General features: G+C 38.9%; 1 protein-coding gene across 5 annotated transcripts in view; it reads left to right on the forward strand.

Moving 5' to 3' along the window:
* LOC113547560 (rho guanine nucleotide exchange factor 4) overlaps positions 1 to 14,303 on the forward strand; it is a 118,872-nt gene that overhangs the window by 31,056 nt on the left and 73,513 nt on the right. Inside the window, exon 1 of one of the 5 annotated variants that reach the window (XM_053235258.1) lies at positions 1,759 to 2,047. The exons of the other annotated variants lie outside the window; for them this stretch is intronic. Within the exon in view, the coding sequence (XP_053091233.1) occupies positions 2,009 to 2,047 (39 nt within the window). The 5' untranslated portion in view covers positions 1,759 to 2,008. Of the gene's footprint in view, positions 1 to 1,758; positions 2,048 to 14,303 lie in introns of those variants that run through there. 5 annotated transcript variants of the gene reach the window in all.

Below are 14,303 nucleotides of genomic sequence, written 5' to 3' on the forward strand. Positions count from 1 at the left end.
TGTCTGCTTTACTATTTTTGTACTAGAGTTATGAATATAATGTGTCCAATTAATATAATATAATACCAGTTAATACCAATGTAATACCAATTAAGGCATGTCTACCTCACTCAAAACAAAAAATTTTGGTAAATGACTGAAAATGAGTTTTTTGAGGTCAGGTCATGTTCGATGAGCGATTATTTAAGTCTGTATCTGTCCTGATACAGAGGAAAGAGAGTTGTAGTGTATCTGTCATCTCCAAATATTACTTGAGTATTACTACAGTAACATTTGAAACTAATTTTCATTTAAAAGGCGCTTTGATAAAAAGATTATTTAAAATTGAAACCCTGAGAGGTTAGTTGATGGATAAACTATACCAGAGGAAGCCATGTTAGGTTTACTATTAAACTAATAAACTTAAAGGAAATGAATACTTGAGGGAAATTTGCACTTGGATGAGAAAAATGTTTGTGTAGTGTGCGATTATGAATGATCAGCAGCGCTGTTTATCCAGCAGAGGGGGATATTTATCCTCACTGCTTCTCTCCTACATTCAGCGTCTCTGACTATCACATCTGCAATCTACAGTGTTGTTTTTCCTGTCACTTTAGTTTAGTGGTGAGTTGTTTTTGTGTGTGTGTGTGTGTGTGTGTGTGTGTGTGTGGTTGTGTGTTTTCGGCTAACTGATAAGTCTGATAAAACCCTGGTAAATCCTGGGCAATTGTATAATAAGCTATAGATCATCAGTAATAAGTAAATAATAGATGAATGGAGCAGGAGATTCAGCAGGTCTGCGTGTGTGATAATATTTCAGTAAAAGATATACTGTGAAAAGGAAAAATCTGAAATCGTTAAGTCATAATAATAGCATGTTATAGGACACCGTTTGTATCCTACATTTCACTCGTTAGTTTGTGTAAATGTATGGCAAATTTATGGCAGATTGGCATTTATCAACAGATAAGCATGTGAGTATGAAGAAAATCAGTGAAACTTTTGACAATCTGTAAATCTGGCAGGAATTTTTAGTTCAGTTGGGCAACAAATCTATTCACACACCTCTTTACTACAAATATTGATCAATAAAGACTCAGAGGTGGTGCCTTCTCACTGATGCACAGGGTACATACAAGGGTCTGTACATTGTGCAGAAATGGTACAGTGTAACAGTCACCTGTACGGTATGTGGTCAGATAAAAGGGGTAATGAGTGGAGCTATAAAGAAGGTGGACTGTATGGCAAGGAAATGTTGCAGAGAGACTTATTTATTTAGGCAGAGCACATAGAAGTTTCCAGATTGAAGCTTGTCCTGTGTACCGTGTCCTTTATACAGCACAGGTTTGAATTTTGCGAGCAATGGGCCAAGAAGTTTCAGAAACAGAAATGATGTCTCACTTGCTTTTTTTCGCATTGTATTCTGTCCCTTTACTTTTACTTCCTTCTTTAAGAAATGATAACATGATCTGCTGCCTCTTTTAACCACATCCATGTTGCATGAACGAGTGAATGGTGTTGCAAGCACGAGCAACTGAGCATCATGGAAATGAGTCGACTGTAGTTTTGGAAGGAAGGTGATGCATACAGAATGATGATGATGATGATTATTATTATTATTATTATTATTAAAAATCTGCAGAGCTGCAGGTACATGTAAATAAGTCCCAGAACGTGAGCACTTCATCTCTGAGAGGTGCCGGACCACAAATTAAGTCCTGGTGATATCAGATTTAATACCTGAACATTGCTCATGAAAAATTAGCATATTTGTAAGATAAGGTTTGGATGAGAGTTGAGTTTCGACCTCATTATTATGCACTAACTCGTTCTCCTCCCTCTTGGATCGCTGCCCTCTGAGAAGTCCACTAAACCAATCCAAAATAGCAACAGGTTGTTTGTGTGTGTGTGTGTGTGAGCTACAAGGCCCTAGGGCCAGCCACAGAGAGCGAGAGGGAGCGTGTGTATGTAAGAGTGAGAGAGAGATAGAGAGAGGAAAAGAGGAGCTCTCTCCCACCACGCTCTCAGAATGCTCAGTGTCATGTGTTTCCTCCGAGCGTTCTTCACGGTAAGAGCTGCCTAGCTTTCCTCCAACTCTCGTTTGCGCCCTTGTTCTATTTGACGCTAATCCTACTTGGAGAGATGTGGTGTGTGTTTGTCAGTTTGTGTGTGTTTGTACCTCTTGTATGTGTTTTTTAGATTCTCGGGAGAAGATTGTGAGAGCAGGATAGGCCTTCAGGATGGAATGTTTGGGAGAAGTAGTGTTTAAATGTCTGAATGAAGATGCGCCATTAGAATCAAATATTTCATGGATTTATCAGGAGTTACAGACTTGTGGTGTTTGGATGAACGTAATATTGATGATGATGATGATGATGATGTAGGTAAATGCTAATTGTTTTAACCGTACGTTCACACTAGCAAGCATGAAAGTGACAGGAGACTGTTTATTTTCTATGTATGAGCTCGACATAGAGCTGCGATTTCTGCAACAAGCAACATTAAATCAATATTTTCTCAGTTCTATGCAAGTTAGAGATAACGCCATAAAGTGACAAATCCAAACAACTGGCTTAAATGATTCCTCAGACCGATCCTATGCTGCATGTCATCTGAGGTTTCTTCAGTTCCCCATTCACAACTTCCTACCTGCAATCAGTTCCCATTTACTGTTTAACGCAAACATGGAAGAAAAACCTTTAACCATGGTTTCCTCTTATCCTCTCATATCCACATAACCAAGAAAAGGAATGCTTGGAAAGACGTAGCAGAGATCGTCGGTGCCTCTTAGTGCATTTGTGTTTAGCTAGTTAGCTTTAGAAGATATATACAGCTCTAGTGTTTCTCATTGGTGCAAAGTAACATTCTGGACAAGCCACGCCCACAAGAGACAAACTACAAGCGGCTTCTAGTTCTGCTAAAGTGACCGCAGGGTAAGACAGATAAAATATTTATTATCATTATTATTATTTTTATTTTACTTTTTACTTTTTATTCTTTGCTGAAAGAAAGTCATTTTCTGACAGAAAAGGTGAAGCCTATTTGACTTTGCAAGCTTCTTTTCTTAAGGTTGTATTTTGTTTTCATTAGCAAAGCCTTATGGGCAATGGGGGTTCGAAACACCCAAAACAGTAATATGATAAGATCAGCTCGATGATAAGGACACTTCAGTGATTCCACATGGGAAAATTTCAGGATAATCTTAACAGAATGCATACAGAATAAACACATCTTAAAGAGAGTATGAAGATTATTATCTGTTTATATCAAATCCACCAACGCTTGGGTCTGTCTTTAGATTATCCCCCAATTCTGGATTGTGATTGGTCAGAAGGTGTTGATTAATTTTCTATAACAGCAGCTCTGACTGCAAATCACAGGTTAATATTAATGCACTTGTTCTATGTTATCGTTTCTATAGAAACGGCCCATTCACAGGGACGTGTACAGGGAACGAAACGATTTTTGAAAATTAAAATTACCCACAATGCTTCACATTTTCACTTTTACACTTTTATTTTTTCTGCAGGAGGCTTGTATGTTTATGCTCAAACATCTCTCAGTGCACATGTGATTCATTGCATATATACTTTTTTTTTTATTTACTAATTCTAAAATTGACTCTACTGATTGTAGAACCCATATACGCTGTGTGTATGAGCAGGCGTTGAGTTGCTATGGTTTTCCTTCACTGAGGTATTCATCTGATCCGGAGCAGACTTCTTCTCTTGGCAGGATCTTTCATCGTGATTATTAGAGCTTATTAGAGGAAGTTGGTGCTATTCAGTGCTCTTGTGCTTCAAAAGAAGAGGCTGTCAATCCCCTATTGTGCACAATAAAGATTATTAAGAAGTGAATGGACTTAGACAAAGCGTTCAGGACTTCAGAGCTGCTGACTCTGACCTTTGACCTGACCTGAAGGTTTGAAGAATAACATCCCTTGAGTAGATGAAGTGAGGGATCAAGTGCTTTTTGGCTGACTAGATTCCCTCGCATCATAAAGTTTATCCAGTACATTTAGTCTTTATTTAAATGTCTTTTACATGTATGTTGGATTTGTTTCTTTGATAATAAACCGCCAGCTTTACGAGCTGTACTTATATTATTAATGCGCTTATGAGTCTCTGGGTGCTGTTAACTCTGAGTTTTATGGATGGCTTGTTAGTTAATCGCTGAGGTTGGGACTACACTGGGACTCGTTCACTGTCAGCTCGCCTCTTATTCTCTCTCCGGTAGCCTGCTTAGCGTCTGCTTCACTCGGAGACTGTAACGGAGCTCACCCAGTCACTGCTGCTAACTCTGAAAGGTCCACAGACGAGGCTCTGTAATATTTCACTTACGGTTAGAGATGGATAGGGTTTGAAAATGTTCAATACCAACACCGACCCAGGACCTTAAATTCTCTACTGACACCAAAATGATCCTTTTTTCTAATTATGACACACAAGAAAGGAAGGATATTTTAATTAATAGTAAAGGACATTTATTTAGCATTACAATAACAGGAAAGAAAGAAAGAAAGAAAGAAAAGAAGAATGCAGGAAGGAAAGAAGGACGGAGGTGGGTAAAAGGGAGGAAGGAAGGTAGGATGGAAGGACAAAGGAGGGTAAAAGGAAGAAGAAAGGAAGGAAGGAAGGAAGGAAGGAAGGAAGGAAGGAAAGAAGGACGAAGGAGGGTAAAAGGAAGGAAGGAAGGAAGGAAGCATGGAAGGAAGGAAGAATTTAGGAAGGAAGGAAGGAAGGAATGAAGGACGAAGACAGGTAAAAGGAAGGAAGGAAGGAAGGATGAAGGAGAGTAAAAGGAAGGAAGGGAGGAAGAATTTAGGAAGGAAGGAAGCATGGAAGGAAGGAAGAATTTAGGAAGGAAGGAAGGAAGGAATGAAGGATGAAGACAGGTAAAAGAAAGGAAGGAAGGAAGGACGAAGAAGGGTAAAAGGAAGGAAGGAAGGAAGGAAGGAAGGAAGGAAGAATTTAGGAAGGAAGGAAGGAAGGAAGGACGAAGACAGGTAAAGGGAAGGAAGGAAGGAAGGATGAAGACAGGTAAAAGGAAGGAAGGATGAAGAAGGGTAAAAGGAAGGAAGGAAGGAAAGAAGGAAGGAATGAAGGAAGGATGAAGACAGGTAAAAGGAAGGAAGGAAGGAAGGAAGGCTGTAAGGATGAAGGAGGGGAAAGCATGGAAGGAATAATGCAAGTAAGGAAGGAAGGAAAGATGGATTGCAGGAAGTATCCTCATGAAGGAAGGACACATACACAGAAAGGAGGGAAGGGAAGTAGGAAGGAAGGAAGGAAGGAAGGAAGGTTGGTTTACTCATAAAGTAATTGAAGTGATACAGACCTCGACTTCTGTTCAAAGATGGTTTGTTGCAGTGTGACGTACAGGACCTGCTTCACTCCTCTCTCTCACCACAGGTTTTCTCTCTACAGAATGTGCGTGCTGTCGTGTGAAACTGCTTGACCTCAGGACCAAAAGAATTTAAGGTCCTAAAAATGGAAGTCAAATTCATATTTCACATACCTTTATTTTTAAAAATAATGGCAGATACAAAAACATAAACAGATTCCTTGGCATGTTTTCCACCAACCCAGAAGTAATAATAATAATAATAATAATAATAATAATAAACATTATTATTACTTTGTGTATGTTTTAGGGAGAAATCTGGCTCTGATTAGTGAATGAATCGATTCTATCTGATCCATTTGTCGACCCAGACATCAGAAAGAGCGTTCGCTGGAGGCTTTCTATGGACCGTGTCATTCACTATAAGTCTAGACTCCAGAAACCAAGGCCAGATGGCTCAAGCCTTAAAGCTAACGTTTTTTTGATCAGATGAGAAAGTGGATAAGTATTCCTGCTGTGAGCATCCCTCTGCAGTACAGGCCAGATTTTTGGCTGGATAATGATCTCTACTGGGAGCCATAAGCAATTACTCTTACTTTTCCCATATAACTGACAACGGCTGGAAGTTTTCTTGTGTCCGTGAGCTATTTTCCATTTTCACTGTGTGTATATTTTGCTGCTGATAACCACTGGGTCTGATCCTTATAAGGACACATTACAGGATGTTCCTTCTCTGTGGTTTATATGTTTGTGTGTTCGACTGCTGCACTGTACAATCCCACTATCCTTTAGTGCTGAATTACGAGCTGCAAAGATAAATTAACTCCAAAATGTTGTTGAATTCATTCTCAGTAACCTTTAAGTAACCTTTAACAGCCTATATTCATGCTGGCTCTTAAAAATTACAGGTGCAGTGTATGGTTTATTTGAAAAGGCAATTTTCCCTCACTTGCTGGATAATTACAGCAGCACACTTAACCACACCCCTTTATAATGAATTCATTTTAGCCCCACCCACTTTTTTACAATCATGCTGCTTGTATTCCATGTTATTGCCTGATATATTATCGTTTCTATAGTAACAGCTCTTTCACAGGGATGTGTATGATGGATGTGCCACATGAACAGATGAATGAATGTGTATATTTGCTGATATGGTGAAGTTTTCTGCAAGGAGACGTTTATTTAACATTTATAGCTGCTATGACGTAAGTGAGACATTTTGTGGACGTGACACAACATTGAATGAAATTATATACTGAAAAAATATATGTTGTTCTTTAATAAATAAAATTTTTTAATAAAATCGGTGGCAGATTGCTGTGGTCAGGACGTGACTTCAGCTTCGTCACACTACCCTATCGCTCTTTATTTTTCTGTAACAGCACAATACATATTCATTACTTGGCTTTATGAGACTTATTATTATTATTTTTATTATTATTATTATTATTAATATGAGTTGCCTTATTTGCTTACCTGAATGAATATTTAGCCTAACTCTAATTAATTAAATTACAAGCTAATAAAAAATAAAATTGAAACTATTACACAACTGAACAAGATAAAAAAATTCTGAAATTCTTAGTTTTAATTAATAATGACAATACATGCACAAGCTAACAGGCAGGTATACTTCATATAATGTTCATGTGAAATAAATACAGGCAAAGGTTTCCAATTCATATTAATTCAGTATTTAGAAGTTCTACTGGATTTTCTAAAACTTCTAATGTTGATGATATTCTAAATAAAGTGTTCAATAAATAAATTAAAAAAAAATCTTATTAGCATAACAGAAAAATAACCCTAGCAAATGTAGTTAGGAAAGAATGTGCATTAGTATTTCTACCAGATTTCTGTTTAATCTTTGCATTAAACATGAAAAAAAAACCAATTCTACATTCTGTAGAGAGAATTTGTGCTGCATAACCGATTTATTTGGCTTTGTTTAACAGATAATGTATCTGGCACAATCTTCCATTCTGTAATTGTATTTACTGAAAAGGCCACAGAGGGACAATATGAATTTGCTTCTATCAGCTTGGCCGTGTTCCAGGACGCTGGCGAATCAAAAGCGGGCGTTGTTTCAGTCCTGACCAAGTGAACATCTATGTGAATGCGACTGTGTGTTGACCTTTTGCTGAATGTCTTGTTTTTTTCACAGTGCTGTATAATTCATTAGAGTTATAATGACCTCATCACTGCTTTACTCACGGTGCTGGTGGCTGCGCTGAGTCCTGCGACCGAGGCGTGAGGTCTACCACAGAGTGGGCACGAACAGTGGAAAGGTCTTCTGGGGTAGAAGGAGTGAGAGACGGCCGTGAGGGAAGGATTAGGGTTCTACAAAAGACTGGTAGTTAGATAAAAATCAAAGTGAGCAGGAATTTGCTGTGGTTTGGGCTGTTCATAGGAATCAGGGCTGAGCAGTCCATTAAGCCCTGACGATGACCGCCTAGGAACCGAGCGTGATGAAGGGCTCTTTGTTATGGCGCCATCTTTATTGCTGTTGATTTCAGTTTCTAGATGACTATTTTTGTTCCTATCATTATTGCAGAGGAGTTTCCCAGAATGCTGATAACTGTTCTGTAACATTCTTTCTCTGGAGAGTGTCTTTTTATTCTAAAATCATCCAAAGCCTAGAATTTTTAAAAACTATTATTAAGTATACAGATTTCATTATTTTTAAAACTTCAATTGGCAAGGACTGGCTGTGAAATCTATTGTTCTGTTGATCAGGCAGTACAGAAACACTTGACATCACCCAGTGCTTTTCTGAAAAGGTTTTTTTCTTTTTCAACTTTTGGATATGACTATTAAAATGCCACTGGCTGCACTTTTCAAAAGCATGTAAACATAGTAAAAACAGTTGAATAAAAACGCCAAGTTTTCACATAGTGCTTAGTGTGTTTGAACAAAACCCTAGTGTGTTCTCGCCCTCAGTGAGGTTCTTTAGGCATGTTTTGAGCCCTGCATGCCCCTCAGACAGCAAGCTAACTCTGCATTTTGCCATCCGAGTACCCTGCTATGAGTTATCACTCAGACAAAAAAAGATCAGTCTTCTGTTTTCCCCCAAAAAAACTAAGCCAATCAACATATAAATCTGGAATGATTGACAGCTGCGTTGGTGTTTTGAATTCTCTGGTATTAACTGATACCCTGGAAGCCCCGCCTCCTTCCCCTATCTCTTATTAGTAATGTGTTAATGTTTCTAATCTCAATTTTCCCACTTGAAACGTAAGTTGATGTAGCGCTTTTGCTTTCTGTCACAGTAAATTGAGAATGTTTTGAGCTCATTAATATGAAATAAAATCTATCAGTGTATGTTCCACTTAGCTAATGTTATACACGTGTATAGCAAACATCAGTTAACTATATTCATTAGTGATGCCAGTGAAAATATTCAGCCGAAAAGACAGAAAAGAAATAAAAACAGTTCCGTGTTTTCACTTGAATGGTAATAATAATCAGAAAGTTTAGGTTGAGCTTCAGTTTAGGGATTTCCCTGCTTCATGAATCTGATATATGAATCTACTCATCAGTTGCAGATGGAGATAAATCAGACATGTTAAAGCGGGATAAAGATTAATCTGCAGTAAATACTGATGTAGGAGCTCATGATTTACCCCGGCTCTCCATCAGACTCTCCCACTCCATCACTCCGTGACTCAGAGGTCTGGAGTGTTCCTGCCAGGCCTGGTCAGTTGGATGGCTGGCTGCTTGGTTGAATTGCGTTGGAGTGAAACAGTGGAACAAGTGCATCATGGTAAAGTTGGTTTAATAAGGAATGTTCCTCTCCACTGGGGGCTGGGTTGTGGCTGTGTGGGTGTTTATGTGGTATTTATTTATGTGGAATGTATTAGCAGGAAAGCTCAACTTCTCAAATCCTGTTTGAATGCTGCACCTTTTTTCCATTCTGAATCCTGTAAACTTACCTCTTGCTAGATTTGTTGATTTCCTTGCCAAAGCATGGTGATGATCTACTGTATGCTCTTTCTAGAGCAGAGTAAATAGAGATAATGCAACTTTAATCATGAACTTTTATTTTATATATGATGTGTGTGTTACACAAACATGGCCTACAGGTTAGAAAGCAGCTGCTCTAAGCCGAGGAACTCTGGAGTGCTGTGCTGTGGAGTGCTATGATTTGTAGACGATATGAAAGTCTGATTCTCGCGATTTATGGGATATTTTCACACATTTTTCACTCAGTTTTATTACCTGCCATCTTGTCTCATTCTCTTGTTCATTTCTCTTTGTGTTTTATGATATGTCAGGTACATCATTGAAGAGTTTCACTTGAGCTGAGCATTAAATGCCTTTCCTCATCATGCCGATTCAGAGCACAGCTCAGTGATTAGAACTGGAGTAAGAAATCAGATTTGAAGAGTGGGCCAAAATACAGGCAGGCAACATCAAACTAGGATAATCTATAATCTGTCAAAAGACAGGCAAGAGTTAAAAACCAGAATAAGGGTAGAGACAAGAAAACAAGGCTCCATCTTAACCATACAAAAACATAAGACTTTGCGATGATACACAGCAGGGTATACTGTACATCAGGGGTGTCAGACACAAATTCTACTCTCTCCCTATTTTTTTTAATATATGTAACATATGCTTTCGATTAACACCAATAACTTACACACACACACACACACACACACACACACATATACATATATATATATATATATATATATATATATATATATATATATAAACTAATCAGCAACTAACACAGAACAGGTGAACACAATCAGATAACAAACCATTGACAGGACAGGGGTGGAGACCGGACTAGAAAAGAACCGAAAATATGAGCACATGGCATTTGTCGATGCAAAAGGAGAAAATGTGACAACTCTTACGATTTGTAAATTTTATCTCGGTACAGGTGTGTATGAGTTTCAAGCTTAAGACGTTGAAATATGTCCCGTTATATCCATTGTACTTGAGCAAAGTGTCAGGTTGTATTGAAGCCCCACTGTAAAATAAGCTCTAATCCACCTGGAAAAACAAAACGTATACCTTGGTGTAGCTTTATCATGCTTTTTAGCATTAAGTACTAGACTTGTTTTTCTAGTTTTCGTGTACTTCCTGGTTTAGACTTTTCTGTGTTTTTCTGATTATGGATTGTCCTAATAAAGCTCCACCAGGTTCACATGTACATGTACATTATTTTATTTATTATTTAGTACTTTTAGCCTCAGCAACATACAGTAAATTTGAACAGGTTTTAAGAGTTAAGGATTTTGCTTAAGCAGTGGCAGTTTTTTCTCTCAAACCTCTGATCAGTTTCTTAAAGCTTTACCCACTAAACCTCTGCTGTCTATTTGAAGAAGCTTGAAGGAGGTGTAAAATAAAATCCCGTCAGCATACCTCTAAAGTGATGTGATCCTCTCTCTTTGGCAAATTGAGTGAACTGCTAAAGATTACTACATTAGCTTAGGAATACTGCTAGTTTGTTCTTTTCCATCTCATTAAGAAATGAAAGAGCAGCCATGCGACCCAGCGATTTGGGGTTAATATTAAATTATAGTCTCACATATTAAATTATGGGGTGCTTCCATCACTGTCAGTGCAGATTCACTCTTTTGCCAAAGTACAGTTTAGTAGAGTTTAGACAGAGATACACAGCAAGATGAAATCTTAAAATCTCAATGTTCCCATGTAAACGGTTCTGAAATGGCTTCATTGTGCTGCTGAGCTGCATGCAGAGGCGTTACAGATCTGCATTGCCTTTTCGCACAGCGAGAGGCCTCCATCTGCTTCTCAATGGATCTCATTTAGAGCCAACGCGGAGGAGAACGTGAAGACAGTGAACACTTTACATCCCTCCTTCCCTCTCTCTGTCATTAGACTGGTGCAATCTCTTCATCTGTGCATGCAGTACTGCAGGTTCTCACACACACACACCGGTTCTAAGCTGATTTCAGATCTATATGGATGGATTTGATGTCGCGACAGGCTCTGGGGACACACACACCCACATACACACACACACACACACACACATGCACAAAGAGCAGAGCTCAGGTTACTTCCTGCTAGTTAGGGATGACCTCACTCACAGAGATACACACTCTGGGATTAGCAAAATGGCATCCATTCCACATGGCACATCACTGCCTCACTCACACACATAGACACACACACACACATACACACACCTTCACCCAAAACCCTGCTTTCTAATGCACTTAAACAATAAAATAAAACATTCTCTCATATCTCAGATGCAAGTACACTGGGTTTCTAGTTTACTTGGTCGCATGCTGCACTTATGATATTATTTTTACGTAAGTAATTTTTTGAATATATTTTACTTTTTAGAGTAAGCTCTTTACTCAAATAATTTATATATAGTCCTATCCTTTCCGAGTGATGGCTGGTCACGATATTGAACAGGAGCGCTAAAAATGATTCCATTATCCATCAGTAACTACTGTGAAACCGTTAGAGTTGAGTTTTACCCTACGTTCACTCTAGCTAGCAACTGTAACCTGAAACGTGAGGTCATGAGTACAGTGAAACAGTGTGTAAACTGTTTTTAAAAGAGAAAATGCAACAATCCTCACCAATATTCCAGGTAGGGGTCAGAGAACGGAACAGGCAGATAGCATGATCAGAAAACCAGAATGAACAGGAAACAGGAAACCACAGCTCGGAAATAAATCGATACAAACGCAGGATAAGACTTTGCGAATGAAAGACATATACAGCAGGGTTTAAACAAACAAAACTAATCACGGGCTGAACTCAGGACAGGTGCACACACTAGGTAACAGAGTGAACTCGAAACAAAACATGAGAGCAGTGCTTGGAACTGCTCCATGTGCTGAACGGGGGAATACGTGACAGCTACAGGGTCGCTTGTGGGTGTATAGTGACTGCTACTGTTGTCACATGTGGGTGTGGCCTGTCCAGCATTTTTCTTTTATTTCTGATGAGAAACAATAAAAAAGTACAATCTATAGCCCACTGTATGAGTTACGCACACTACTTGCTTAGATTTTTTTTAAACATTAGATTAGCAAAGCAAGTTAGTACTAATAAGGCACCAGCAATCTCTGCTAATTCCCTCCAAGCTTTACCTTTCTTCATAATGTCTCTATACGCATTTAACGAGAGGTTGAATATGATAAGATGAAATGAAAGGACAGTTCTAAGTTTTCTTCTGAACTAATTGCAGGTAGGAACTAAAGTTGCGAGCGGGGAACTGAAGAAATGTCGGACCACGCGCGCCATAGGATTGTTCCGAGGAATCATTCGATGCAATTGTTTGGATTTGTCACTGGTTTAACATGTCATAACTAATTTGCATGCAGTTGTCATGGAAATCATTGCTAATTACATGCATAGGAAATAAACATTACAGACTCTAAACCTTTAAAAAATTAGAAATCACAAATGTCTATCTGTCTTTAAATGTGTGTGTGTGTGTGTGTGTGTGTGTGTGTAATAGTTTGCTTTGACGTCTTTCTGATCCTGCCATTGATGACATAACGCACTGCTCAACACTGATAGTTTCACTCTCCAGCTATTGATAGATATTAGACTTTAGCCATCACTGATCTACACATCAGCACTGGGTTTGAGGATTCGTGTGTGTGTGTGTGTGTGTGTGTGAGACTGTTTCAGACTTTAGCCATCACTGATCTACACATCAGCACCGGGTTTGAGGATTCGTGTGTGTGTGTGTGTGAGACTGTTTCAGACTTTAGCCATCACTGATCTACACATCAGCACCGGGTTTGAGGATTCGTGTGTGTGTGTGTGTGTGTGTGTGAGACTGTTTCAGCCATTGTGTAAAGCACTGGGTTATAAATAAGAGCCATGGCGTAGATTTATTAATAATTAATGAGCAGGCAGATGTCATGCGTGCTCGTCTTCATGGAGGAGGACAAAAGCGAAGACAGAATGTCTAGGATCTCAGATCTCTCACTCACTGTAAAAGAGAAAGTGTGTATGTGTGTGTGTGTTGGCCAACGATCTCACTGGGCCGTTTGGTCTGGCACGGTGCCAGGGCCACCCTTCCTTTGAAAAACTGAACTTGCCGTGCAGTCAGTCTGTCCAAAGTGTGGATATGAGCGCTTGTTTGAGCATGCCCAGTATGTTTGTGTGTGTGTGTGTGTGTGTGTGTGTGTATGTGTGTGAACGCTTTCTCTCCATGTCTGAATGAACAGCACCCACGTGCATTCCCTCTGCTCGACTGCTATCCAAACTGGAGGTGGAGCTCCTGACTGGGTGCATGACTGGAGACTGAGGTACTGTACAGAGAAAGAAAGAGAAAGAAAGAAAGTGAGAGAGAGAGAGAGAGAGAGAGAGAGAGAGAGAGAGGAATCTGGAAGCACCTGCTCATGTTTTCCTGAAGGATTTAGGCTATAACTGGATAAGAACAGGTATGTGCGAATGGAGTGAGGAGTGGAGTGAGTGTTCTTAGTGTTTGAGTTTGTTTTTCTGTCTGAGCACGTGTACGTCTCTTGTTCTTAGTCACAGATGTGTGTGTGTGTGTGTGTGTGTGTTTGTGTAAAGGATAGTTTATTAGTGATGCATGTACAGAATATAATACATAGACAGCAGCTCTTGCAGCATAAACACTCGCTTGTTTTTTTTTTGTATTGTAAAAGTGTCTTAACTATAAAAAACACACCATTTATTTGCACAAAATCGAGGACTGTGGTCCTTCATGGTGATGATTTAATTTCTAACCCAAATAATTTATTTAGTATTATACCAGAATGTGAAATTCTGGATTCTGATTGGTCAGAAGGTGATCATTTATTTTATCTATAACAGCAGTTCTAATAAACCACAGGTTTATATTAATGCCCTCGTTCTTATACGTTATCGTTTCTATAGTAACAGCTTATTCACAGGAACTGGTACAGCGGATGCTCCACATAAACAGATTAAAAAACGTGTGTCATCGCTGCTGTGGTGAAGTTTTCTGTAAGCAGATGCTTATTTATGTCTTATTA

This window comes from Pangasianodon hypophthalmus, chromosome 1, assembly GCF_027358585.1.
Source record: "Pangasianodon hypophthalmus isolate fPanHyp1 chromosome 1, fPanHyp1.pri, whole genome shotgun sequence".
Taxonomy (NCBI): domain Eukaryota; kingdom Metazoa; phylum Chordata; class Actinopteri; order Siluriformes; family Pangasiidae; genus Pangasianodon; species Pangasianodon hypophthalmus.